At 33.9% G+C, this 13911-nt stretch overlaps 1 protein-coding gene across 1 annotated transcript in view; it reads left to right on the forward strand.

The window, feature by feature from the left end:
• The window catches only part of LOC106873917 (potassium channel subfamily K member 13), a 146425-nt gene extending 132904 nt beyond the window's left edge, over positions 1-13521 (forward strand). The window contains exon 2 of the mRNA XM_052971788.1: positions 9943-13521. Within this exon, the coding sequence (XP_052827748.1) occupies positions 9943-10844 (902 nt within the window). The 3' untranslated portion in view covers positions 10845-13521. The remainder of the gene's footprint in view (positions 1-9942) is intronic.
• Positions 13522-13911: the final 390 nt, after the last annotated feature.

Raw genomic sequence — 13911 nt, forward strand, 5'->3', positions numbered from 1 at the left:
TCTCTCTCTCTCTCTCTCTCTCTCTCTCTCTCTCTCTCTCTCTCTCTCTCTCTCTCTCTCTCTATCACACACACACACACACATATCCCCACACACGCGCGCATAGATACATGCGGACATATGGTTATATTGAAAGTCCATCACTCAGTGTATTATTTATTTCTATAATTTGCGATGTAAGGTATATCTTACTGGTGTGTGTTTCCGAATTTTATGCAAAAACAGATTAAAATATGTGCGAGTGGTGAGCCTTTTCTTCTGCCATTCAGTTGTCTACATGTGGTGATGCACTGATCGAAATATGTTACTTAGATATAAAATCCATTCATCTGAAAACTTTGAGATGAAAATCTCTTGTAATTATGTTTTGTCTGCTGCTATAGAACTGTCCGGGGAAAAGCTTCGCTTGGATTTCGTTCCATTTAGCGTCAGAGGAGTAGGAAAAACCGAGATTTATGTGCATGGTTTACACTTTTCGCTTATGACGGCCCATCGAAGGTGATGACAGCGACGATCCAAGACAGTCCTCATCCTCCGCCTCCGGCGCATTACTTCTCATGGGAGCGGACGTAACTGAAAAGACCGATACGAGATAGGTAGATCCTGTGACACTGAGAGCACTGAAAGTGACACCGAACAACATCTGCAAGGGGTTGATGACAACGTCTCCTCCTCTCTTCATGCAGTGTCCTGTGTTCGGTTTCCAAGCGCTCTGCTCCAGCATCACACACGGACCTCCATGCCTTCTGATTAACAACCAGGGGATGTACACCGCATAAAATGAGTGATCACTTAAGATGATCAAGAAAACGAAGTTTTGGACGTCTATGAGTCTTACTTCCAGTCTCGATCTCGTTGAAGAGGACCATTTTTAAGAGCAGATTAATCACATAGGAATTTTATAAACAACCCAGGAGAGAAGATGACGAAGAATAATATGTACATAGATAATATCAATAATTTGGTGGGGTTAAAATACAATTAATGTATAAGGAGTATAACTATAAAAATGAAGAGCGAAATTGTGATTCTTGGTATTGAACCTGCTGCGGGTGGATAAAAGATGTTCATAACAAAACCAACGTTGTCTGTATCCAATGATTTATCAAACATCACATCAACTCCGGCAGCTTTAATCAAAGACCAACTAATACATCTTATCATTTTCTCCTACCAAAATTCATCTTCTATGGAATTTGAAATAACAAAAATAATCAGATATAACCTTGTAATGCAAGATGTACCTTGCATTATATTTCAAATTATACACAGACTATTGTGCAATCCATTATTATAAAATAGTCAATTCTGGACAATTCAGAAGCCATATATTCCACAAACTGTGGCTTGCCGTTGGCTTTTTAATGGCTTTTTTTTAATAAAAGCATGTTTTTAACTTGATCTGATATTCTCCAATTATCAATTATCAATATCTAAACAACCATTTTATTTGTAATTGAACTGTTAACATCTTTTTATCGATATCCGGTTTATTGAGTTTGACATGGCCTTTATCTGTTAGACAAAGAGAAAGAGTAATAATTTTGTCCCAAAAGAATAAATGAAGTCCAAATCGACGTTAATTTCTAACAGACGATTATCAAAGGATGGAAGAAGAGAATTTTATAAACACTGCATTGTGTAGTTTCGAGTAGCTCTTAAGGAAAAAGCTCTTTTGTTCCATAAAGTGGAATCTTTGGACAAGTATTTCAGAATTATTCGGTAATTGATCTATTCAGAGACACCAGACAAATAGATACAAGAAGTGGAAAGGGCGCCAAGAAGCTTAGAGCTGTTGAATGAAATGATTAGTCAAGAATGAGGATGAGTTCGTAACGAGAATAAAATAGGGTTTAGGTTCTATAGTGCTTTGTTGTCTATTTTCAAGGCTGATAAGTTGAACAAACCAACAGAGAGCAATTGTTACTGAGGGAATTTAAATTCAAAACTAATTCGAAGAGTCATTTATAAATTATCAAATCAATAAGGACTTACATAAGATTTGTGTCTGTTTATATTTCTATCTGTTGGTACGTGAGTTAAAAGTCATCTATTAATCGTTAATGGCTGTCGAGTCATTGGTGTGTTGTATGCAATAGCATCCTGACATTTAGTAACTAAATAGTTCTAAACGGCATGTCGCTATATCTGATCATTTTACCTGAACAGGTAATATTTACACAGTACAGTTATGCAAATTTGGCTCACAGAAAGAATTAGGTCGGGTGTAGAAATGTTTAGTAATTTGAATTCAGTAGCAGATGGCTGATTGCGTCATGTCATATTCGCTTGGGTGTTTCACTTCAATACACAGGAAAATATGCATCGTAGATTTCAATGAGGTAAATATTCTAAAATATTCTAATTTATAAAGACACTCCAACCATTATAAATACATCACATTGTAATTTCTCCTAAGAAACGTATAAATCGAAACTTCATGAATAAAACGTATGAATCCAGTGGAATACATCGATATATTCAAAGACTGATTTTTGTCTGAATTTCTGACATAAATTACACCTCTCTAGGCACGAGTATCAAAACTGCACATACAGCTTGTTATAAATTATACATAATACTGCTTTTATGAGCCTGTGTGTCAGTATATTTATACACACACATACATAAGTACGTATATACTGATACATACATACATACATACGAACATGAGTACTTACAGATGCATATATACGTATGTGTTTATGTGTGTGTGAATGTGTGTGTGCGCGCGTAAGTATGAATGTATATAAATAATATTCATTAATCATACCCATCTCCGTATATGCTCATCTCTCTATCAATCTCTGTATCTCTCTTCATATCTGTATGTATATAGATATATGTGCCTGTGTGCGTAATATGCATCTACATATACTTATGTATGTGTATACACGTATATATAAATATGTACGTGTGTGTGTATTTGTGTGTGTGTATGTGTGTGTGTATGTGTGTGTCTGCATATATTTATGTATAGTAATTAATATTAATTCTTAATGCACAATTCTACATCAAGGTTGAATAGAAAACAATTAAAATAAAAATCACCAAATATTTTCTATGCCTTTAAGTCTTTGAGTCAAAGAAATTCCTTTGAATAATGTTGAATAGAAATGATTACTTCTTTATTGTTCCTATTAAGTCGTCGGATCGTTCTTCCAATGTTCTCCCAGCATTTCTTCTCGCAGACCTCCATTGTACATTATTTTACTTATTCTGGGTAAAAACTCTTCTTTGGAACACAAAAAGGAAAGAATTCAACCGCCATCATCATATTCCCTTTACTTACTGTGTTGCAGAATGAATGTAAAATAATGATTGATTTTTTCAATATTGATTTATAGTGATATCAATACAAGGCTTCATATGACAGAAAAAATACTCTTGTGGCATTCATACTTTTCTTAATCTATCTGAAGTAAAAAAATAAAAATACTACAATGTGCCTTACCTCTACTCTGCGACATTCTCAAAGTGACATAATGGAGGCAAATGGTTCAAGATTTATTGTAAAAATGTAAGTATTGGGGTATTACGTAAAATTGTTATAATTATCCATCAAATGAGATATTCGTCTTTAATAAAACAAAATATTGGTTACCACGTCACAAAATTCAATATGTATTTTCGACAGCAATAGGATATCGTGACATTCAAATCTTTTTTTTTTTTTTAAGCATTAGCGGTGTTAGCGAAAAGTGATTGTTGGTCAAAATATACCCCAGTGTATTTTATTGTCTGTTGCCAGAAGCTCAATTCCACATTTATAGCATTTGGCTGGTTTAGAGGCAAAAAACTCTCTGCACTCTCTTTTCAACCTCATCTACATTGTTGAACCTTCATCCGTGCAAGAAATGAGACATGGCTCGGAAAAGATGGTAATCTGATAGTGCAGGGTATGGACTGTAGGCAGGGTGAGGTAGCACTTGCAGCCCCTCATGCTCCTCAAGTTTGCTCTTGGTTACATTGACACTGTATGCTGGGGCATTGTCATGCTGTAGGAGTGCGCGTCGTTCGATTATCTAATACCGGTTAGCGGGCTTTCAAAACATCATATACTCGCTTCAGTTGTTGAGCAGTTAGCGTTCACAGTATGACTATCTGGGACAAGCTCAAAGTGTAACATCCCTTCAAAATTCCATCAAACACACAACACAACCTTTTGCTCAAACTGCCCTTGCTTGATAACAGGTTCTGAAGCCTGGCCGGAACGAAGCCACTGACTTCTATTAACAAGATTACGAAAATAAATCCAATTTTCATCCCCAGATACGACTCGTTACAAAAATCGGACATCTCTAGGATTTATCAGCAGCTGTTTGCAAATGTTCCCACGTTGCCATTGAGCTTGGTCATTGGTCAGTTCAAGAGAAGCTTTTCGACAGCGTCTTCTCACAAGGCCGAGCTTATAGAGGTGTCGATTGATGGTGCTTTGTGAAGGACCAAGTTCTGCTGACAATGTTCGAGTGCTTGTGTTTGGTTGTTGTTCAAGCTTGGTTTATCTTCGAGGCTGGTGTCACCTTCCTTGAAATGTCTGAACCAGTTTTGTGTCACACGTTCATTGACAGGTCATGGGCCTTCCGCATCATCAATTTCTTTTACCACTGTCCTTGCACTCAGTCCTTTGTTTTTTTTTTTGTTTTTTTCACAGGTTATGTAAAATGGTTCTAATTGTCATTTTTTTTCACTACTCATTATCAACGCTGTAAAATAAAAAATAAACATTTTTTTTTTTAAATATGAAAATAATGAATAAACAATTCAGCAACGATTGAAGTTAATAAATATAACATGGAGATCACAAGTTGCCAAAAATCATCAGTGATAATCCGAAAAAACATTTGACTCAACCTGGTAGTACAAATATATAAGTGATGTATGTTTAAAGAACATAAACTACCAAAGGAAATCACTTATTCTGTATCAAAGATAGCAGACTCGTGAGAAATGTCTCATTAATAATACAGAAATATAGAAATGAGCAAACCATAAAATATTACAATCTATGATCGTGTAGGAATATCAGACTGAGCTGAAAAATGTAATTGTGCGTTTGTTAAATGCTAAGCTAACATATAACCTAACACTTTAACATAATCAGCTAGTATATAGTCACGTTATGTGTGTGTGAATGCATATATTGTGCCTCTGTGTGTGTGTGTGTGTGTGTGCCTGTGTGTGCGCGCGTGCGTGCGTTTGTGTGTGTGTGTGTGTGTGTGTGTTATTAGTATTGTTATTTATTTATTCAAAGCTAAGTCTTAGTGAATACTCTTCGGTGTTTCTGATGTTTCCCGTTACTCAGGTGACTGCTATAGTAGTTTTTGAAGCATGTCAGGTACATTCTCATATGTGTTGAAATATTTAACAAGACAAAAAGAAAAAGAAAGAAAGAAAGAAAAGAAAAATTCAGAAGTGCAATTATATTTTGCGCATCACATGACTGAAAACTAGCCAACCAATATTTGTATAAATTAGTTTTCGCACGTGAACGTAGGGGACTTTCTGGAGCCAACCTGTCATTATTTAAGCTACAGCATTTTTCATTATTGACATAGCTGTCTTGTTGCCATTTAAATCTCCTTCGTTCACCGCATTACTCTAACATTTCCCTCATGCCACTTATAAAAATTCCTTACGCAACAATTTCCTAACATTTCCTCTGACAAATGCATCACTGTTTAATGAATACAGTCTTTTTTGACGCCACAGTTGAACTTACAGTATCTTTTGTACGTAACTTTTACTACTTCGCTTATTTTATGGTAAAAACTTTACTGCAAAATAAGTAAAAATAAGTAACGCCATAAAACTTTAAAATAACACTGCAAGTTTTACAGTATCACTGAAAACATTGGCTATCATCTTTAGTAAGCATTCATATTCTATTTTTCTTTTATATATAGGGTAGCAAATATTTTTTCCTTGTGATCCCACGCAACAATATCTGGCCGGTTGTGTTTTCATTTGGTGACTGTTTTAATTTTAATTTTCAAGTTTCAACAATATATTTTTGAATCAGCAATTTCAAGAGATTCAAATTCGTCTGTTGAAGTTTTCTTTTTTGTTATCCTGTTCCAGATTGTTCTGACCACTGCATCATGCCACATGTATGTATGTATGTATGTATGTATGTATGTATGTATGTAGGTAGGTACTATGCATGTATGTACAGCATAAACAAATAGAAAAGACGAAAAGAAACGAGCTGAACGGCTGATGTTGATCTTAAGTCAAACTCAGTCGCAAAAGGGAGAATACTGTCCGTTTGTGCTTTGGAAATTAAGAATAAGCTACTCTTATGTCTACAAATACGAAGAACAGGAACATTTTATTAAGTGGGAAGAAAAGCAATCATATACAGAAAATAGGAAACAGGGAAAATAAATGAATATTGACATCCAGCGAATATCTGAAACTAGCTGAACAGATGATGGTAAATTGTAAGAAAAAATTACATAATACTGTATTCTGACGGGAAAGAGTCATAATGAAAAACGCTATAGCAAAATCCTTAACAAAGATAGCGAACAAATACAGCCGGAATGATAATGAGGAAGTTACCAGGAAAAACCTTTCAATATCGTCAGATATGATACACTCCTACACAATGACGCAGTGATAGAGAGATTGAAGAATTCTACAAACAAATTTTTTTTTTTAAATGTAATGAAAATGTCAATCGATAAAGAAACATTAATATTTCACCCAGAAAAAAATCATTAGAATATTAAAGTTATTATGAATTGTCCACTGTACTATAAGGAGTTGAGATATGGGCATTAACAACAGCAATATCAAATGGATACAAGACTTTGAGATGTAGGCGTATAGAAGAGTTTTGAGAACATCGTGAACAAAACACGAAGTCAATGGTAAAGAAATAAGAATGGTAAAAACTAAGAAAATTTTATTAAATACTGTCAAAGAGAAAAACTAAAATATTCAGGGTATTTAATGGGGAACAAATACTTTACGGACTGTTTTCGTGGCCGACAAGGGGAGTAGGAAGAAAGGAAGAGGGAAACTAAGAATAACATGGTTGGATAATATCGATTTCAAATTTTGGCACAGGGCCAGCAACTTCGGGGGAGAGAGTAAGTCGATTATATCGACCCCAGAGATCAACTGGTACCCTTTTTATCGATCCCGAAAAGATGAAAGGCAAAGTTAGCATCGGCGGGATTTGAACTCAGAACGTAAAGACGGACGAAATGCCGCTTAGCATTTTGCCCGGCGTGCTAACGATTCTGCCAGCTCACCGCTTTATGGTTGGATAGTATCAAGAATTGGACAGATAAATATATGAAAACAGAAAGACTGGAATTATATTGGACCTGCTGAGAGCAACCAATATCTAATGATGCTGATGATGACAATGACGAAACTTCAGAATTAACTAAAAAAAACATGAATCAATTCGAATTTCTATAGACTCAGCCGAGACTTCTGACAATGACGATCCCAGTTTTCTATATTTATTGTTATCAATTATAGTTATCTTTTAATTTTTTTTTATACGAGAAACGTTGGCCACCCAATTGATGTGACTAGACTATTCAATCATCAATAAAATGGGTCGAAGAACTTCGTCATAGATATCGATATCTTTTACAATTGTATTTAGTTACTTTGATCAATGATAACTTTCTTCTATGCTTACCAATTCTTCATTGTCTATGTTTCTATATAGGACAGTATCAATTAGAATGCGTGAATGTGTGATTGAAAGTTCATATATAAACCAAAAATTTATGTTGTGTGGTGTTTGATATACCTGTATTTGTTTGTGTTGTTCATATACATACTGCAGGCCACTCTGAGTTATTTCTCTTGGTTCATTTTGTTTAATTTATACAAATTACCTCAGCCATCAATGTGTTCTGCTCTTCTTCGTGTATTTCTAAGTCCCTCAAGTACCTGAGATAAGGTAAGATAACTGTTGTGCAGGTGATGCTAATTCAGGCAGAAGCATGTCTCCATGATTGTTCTCTTATCTCCAAACAATAAACCTGTCCTTTTCTTTAATAGCATGTCAAGTCTGGAGAAATCTTAACTCTCGAGATTGTCTTCCCTTCTCAAGTGGAGCTGGTATTAATTTCTTATTTCTTTATTGCCCACAAGGAGCTAAACATAGAGGGGACAAACAAGGACAGACAAACGGATTAAGTCGATTACATCAACCAAAGTGCGTAACTGGTACTTAATTTATCGACCCCGAAAGGATGAAAGGCAAAGTCGACCTCGGCGGAATTTGAACTCAGAACGTAACGGCAGACGAAATACCGCTAAGCATTTCGCCCGGCGTGCTAACGTTTTTGCCAGCTCACCGCCTTCACTGCCCGTTTGTGGTATTAATTTTTATTTGGTAATTATGACATCCTCCAGAGTCGGAGATAATTTTAATAAACCAAGAATTTTTGTTGCATGGGATTTGATACACAACATATACCAAACAATACGTTCCTATTCTTCGCGTTTTTAGACTCTGTTCCTAATTTTCAGAGCAACTCACTTGGACAGTAATTTCTCATTTATAAATGATTTTGAGTTTCAATCCTATTCTGTTCACTGAGAAGTTCGTCTTTTCTCTGTAGTTCATACCTGGATCAATTGTAGAGAAGCTCAGTTACGTCATAGTTTTCTTGTTATCTTCTACTGCTATCCATGGTTAACTAAGGTAATGTAAATGATTTCCAAATCCCATCCACAGAAGCTGGTCACAAGTCTCTTTTCCTCTGGAGAGTGCCAAGGATGTGCTCATATCTTGCTTGCAAACCCTCAGACCTTTGGCCTGATTCCTCTACCTCTCAAGCCATTCCAGTAATTGCGACTGTAAATTCCGTAAAAGGCCAGAAGAATTTGCTGAACGTGTACGAATTTGATATGAAGTCATTGTGGAAATGGTGGTGTAACCGCCAAAACTGCTGGTTTTATACTTATTATGGTGATGAAGTCTCGAACTGAGTTGGAAATATTTGCATGAAGAGTTTAACAAACCTATTAGATTCCTTGAAATTTGCACAGTGGCCTCTATCATCGATTCCGTGAGTGATAGCGGATATTTACATCAACCGGTACACAAACAGGTACAAAACTGCAGCAAATAGGGCTGCATATATTTTCGTAATCTGATTCAAAGCAAGTACACAGCGCAAGTAAATTTACGTCAACCGGTGTTATGGGGTTAAAAAACTAACTAGAAATAATGAAATTTCTTGGAAGTTCATCGCAGAAAGAGCATCGATCTTTTGTCCAGGAGAATTAAATAGGTTATTGCTATTTGCAGCGTACATAAACTAGGACTCAGCTAAACTAGTTAGATATACACTGATTTTGTGGATTAATTTATTTATAGTGCGCTACAGAACGTTTTCAGATAAATTGAAATGTAAGCCATTACTTTTTTATTAACTTGCAATTTTCATCTTCCTTTGAAAAGTTAAAAAATTGGCTACGCTCCACATTTTTAAATATCTTTTTTGGCAAAAAAAATCACTGGGATCGACCAGATAAGTTTTTAGATTTCTTTGACCCTCATCAGATAAAGAATACCAATCTATTTCTGGTTGATAGATTTGTGTCATACATCACTTGTATACAAACAAGAGATCGGTTAAAAGGACCAGTATATTTTGCTTAATAGCTCATGCACCTACAGCATGACGTAATTCATTACTTTATAGTGTAGCACACGCTATTTCTCGATTGCTTCAAATGTAAGATATAACTGGTTTAATATGTATCACAGTCTTTAATGATGTATTATTAAAGATGATTTAGTGCAACAAGATAATTTTGGTTTTTTTTTTACCGATTCTATTTAATTATAATAACCAAAGCCAGTTTGTTTTTCTCTGAAGAAAAATAAATAGTTTATATTTTTAATACAAATTGTCATTTTTAAACATAAAAACTAATTATTTTTGTTTTCTCTTTCAGGTTTTGGTATGACAACACCAAGCACACCTAATGGGAAAATTCTTTTAATTTTCTATGGATTTTTCGGCTGTGCAGGTGCCATTTTATTTTTTAACTTATTTCTTGAACGAATCATTACATTCTTGGCACATATCTTAAAAGGTATTCATGAAAAAAGCCAGCGCCAAAAGTCCAGCCAGGTTTCTGAGAAACACGACAGTGAAAGGCGAGATTCATCTGTTTCAGAAGATAGTTTAGATGCATGGAAACCCTCCGTATATTGGGTTATGCTTATCCTTCTCTGTGGTGCCATTTTGGTTGCTTGCTGTGCTTCAGCTATGTATCATTCCGTCGAAAACTGGAGCTACTTTGAATCGATATATTTTTGCTTTGTTGCCTTTTCTACAATTGGCTTCGGAGATTATACAGTGAGTCAAAAAACCCAGTATGACTACATTCACTTGTATCGACTTGGAAATTTTGTATTTATTATTATAGGATGCTGTTGTATATACAGCTTATTTAATGTGGCCTCTATTATCATAAAGCAATTTTTAAACTGGATTTTACGTAAATTAAACTGTCGCTGTCAATGTCGTAGAGAAATACCGACATTTCGGGCCAGACGCAACGCTATTACTCCTGGAATACGACAGAGTCAACGTAAGGCCAAATCAGACAGTGTAACAATGGTAGATGTAGATTATGACAGTGATAATGAATATCGACGTACGTCTGGGGAAATGATATCGATGCATGATTTCTTGCAAGCTAAAAATATTAATATTGCCATGATGCAAAAACGTCTTTGGGAAACAGCACAGCGTGGCATGTTACAACAAGCTCAAAACGAAAGTGGATTCCATGGCGGTGTTGGGCCTCTTGCCATATTGAACAGAAAACTCGGTAAAGATGAGATATGATCAGAAACTTAACAAATATTTTAGTCACTTTATTTAATCAAAAATATAAACATTTGAGGCTAACATTGACACGTTAAAATAGCTTGATATGATAACAGAAATTTCTCACCACAAAATTCGATGCTTCCAGACAAGAAACTGTTAATTTCTTGTGCTTCAGAATATTTAATTTCTTACAAAATATCGACACCTTTGAGACAATAAAATTTAACTTGACCGAAAGGCTTATTTTTCAGAAAGAAAAAAAAACATTTTTAGAATGAAAAACTAATTAACTAAACGGCAGAAGAAAAGAAATGTTTTTAGTTTTTGTGTTAATATATGGTTCATACATTGAATGTGTGATTTTTTAATTGTTAATTGAAGGTTAGTTAATGAAATTTTTATCTTGGAATATTGTTGTAAGAGAAAACAGGTTTGGGGTTAGGTTTTTATTTTAAAAAATCATTATTATGTTTAATTAAAACTGAGTGTTGCTGCTAAAACATATGTGATCTAAATATTCCTATGAGTGGCGTGTTCACTCTTAGTCAAATTTCAACAGAAATTTGTTATTGATTTATTTACACCCAAACTTCGCCACGAAAATCACGACTCGTAAATTTCCAATAATAATTTTTTTAAGCGTAATGGAATATGGTTTTTCCTTAGCTTTATGATTCAATGATGTTCATTTGAATATAATGAAATAAAATGAGATTATATTAATACGGTATAAATTGAAGATGATGTACTAATGATTGCGTTATCAGATTTGGAAATATCTTTTGACAGAATAATACCAGTCAAAAGATGTGATTTGAAATATTAACTCTGTATTATTAATCAAGAAAATTTACAAGTAAATGAATGAATGTGTTTGCATGAGTGTGTATGGGTGTTTGTAGTTATGTTAATGAGAACGAAAATCACTCAATAGCGTTTAAAACAAAGAAAATATTATTACATCTCAAAAGCGTCTTTGAGGCACAAAATGTTAGTAAAACTGTAAAGTCCCAAATCCCTACAAGCTCTACAAACTCACATCATCTTGATTGGATGCAATATTTCTATATTTGATTATTTTTATACAAATCATAATGTTACTCCCCACTTTAGAAGTTTGGTTTTTTTTTCTAAGGAATGCATGAACATGTGAAATTTAATCGATTATATCAAAAGAAAATCAGTTTGTCATTAAAGATTTCATTTCGGGACTTTAAGATGTTATTCTAAAGGAAGCTTAGTTTAATCCCCATAGAGAAGTATATTTTTGTAAGTAGATCAATTAAATAATTGGCAAATGAAGGTTTTGTTCAACTTGTAAAAATAATAAAACTTTATTTAAGCTTCCTGCGATATAGAAACTGTAACCAAATGTTTGAGATAAGACAGTGTAAGCTTTAACTTTGTATATTTATGCCGCCCTTGACTTTTTCAATCCTTGGAAAATATTTAGTGGAGGATTTCGAGACTATTTCCAGCCTGGCGATGTCGATCATTCTTCCAAATTGATAAATATTACATCTGGCTGTTATTTTTGTTAGAAAATTCATCATATTCGACGGTGTTAAACTTCAGGGATATCTAACTATGTACTGCTACCGTTGGTTCTAAAATCTATTGCTGTGCCTGAGCATTGATTAATTTTAAAACATTTCGTAAAAAAAATTCTCTCTCATATTATTATTATTATTATCATTATTATTATTATTATTATTATTATTATTATTATTATTATTATTATTATTATTATTATTATTATTAAGGCGGCAAGCTGGTAGAATCGTTAGCGTGCTGGACGAAATGCTTAGCGGCATTTCGCCTGTCGCTACATTCTGAGTTCAAATTCTGCTGAGGTCGACTTTACCTTTCATCCTTTAGGGGGTCGATAAAATAAGTTCCAGTTGAACAATGGGGTCGATGTAACCGACTCATCCCCTCCCCTAAAGTTGATGCTCTTGTGGCAAAATTTGAAATCATTATTATTATTATTATTAAGGCAGTGACCTGGCAGAATTGTTAGCGCATCGGGCATAATTCTTAGTGGTGTTTCGACTCATGTTTTGGGTTCAAATCCTGTCAACTTTGCTTTTCATCCTTTCAGGGCCAGTAAGATAAAGTACCAGTCAAGTACTGGGTCTCGATGGTATCGACCAAACTCGTAAAATTCTGGCCTTCTTCAAAAATTCGAAAGCATTATTATTATTATTTTGGCATCTCCAATAAAATAGCATTGCTTAAAAATACAGAATTTTTAAATTTTATATTGTCGTCTAGATATAACAATGGAAATCTTAACGTAAACATTGTCCTCTTACAAATAATATTCACTGAAAATGTTGACAATAAAAGAAATATTTTGTGTAAGAATGCGAAAAATTGATTACAAAAAAATTGTTGAGATTTCTGACATTACGTTAACCCACAAAAAAATTTAGTGATTAAAAACAAGCGATAAAATCTATTGCTACTTGTTAGAATGAATGACGTTGGTTCCAAAATGTTGGATAAAGAATGATTAAATATTGGTTTTTATTAATTTTGTGCAATTACCATATTTGTGACAGACGTCGTTAAAACAGTATTTAAATCGTTTTAGAGAGACTGTATTTTTAATGCATTAATTGTTGCAATTTAGTTATGAGCAGCTTCTGATATAAATTCCAACTGAAACTTTTATTCCATAAATTATTTGTGATAGATATTTCTCAAAATTCAAGAATATGACATTAGATAAACTGTTAAAAATTAAGACATGTCTTTGAATGAATCATAATTACTAATTAATTGTTAATAAATTACTTATACATCTCTTTAACACCAAAAATTTGCTTAAATAGTGCCTCTTCTACATTACAGCATAAAGTTCATTAGTTAAAATTTTATTGTAAAATAATATCATAGATAAAATAAATAGGAAAGCATTTAGTTCTAAATTTAATTATGCTGTTAAGATATAGTGGGATGGCTAGCAAAACTGGTAGGGCAGAGGACTAAATACCTCATCTAAAGTTCTTCTGGGTCGATATAAGAAATAGATGTGACATAACATATAGCCAGTCCAATGGAATGTAACTGATATAAA

The sequence above is a fragment of the Octopus bimaculoides genome, chromosome 11 (genome assembly GCF_001194135.2).
Source record: "Octopus bimaculoides isolate UCB-OBI-ISO-001 chromosome 11, ASM119413v2, whole genome shotgun sequence".
NCBI lineage: Eukaryota > Metazoa > Mollusca > Cephalopoda > Octopoda > Octopodidae > Octopus > Octopus bimaculoides.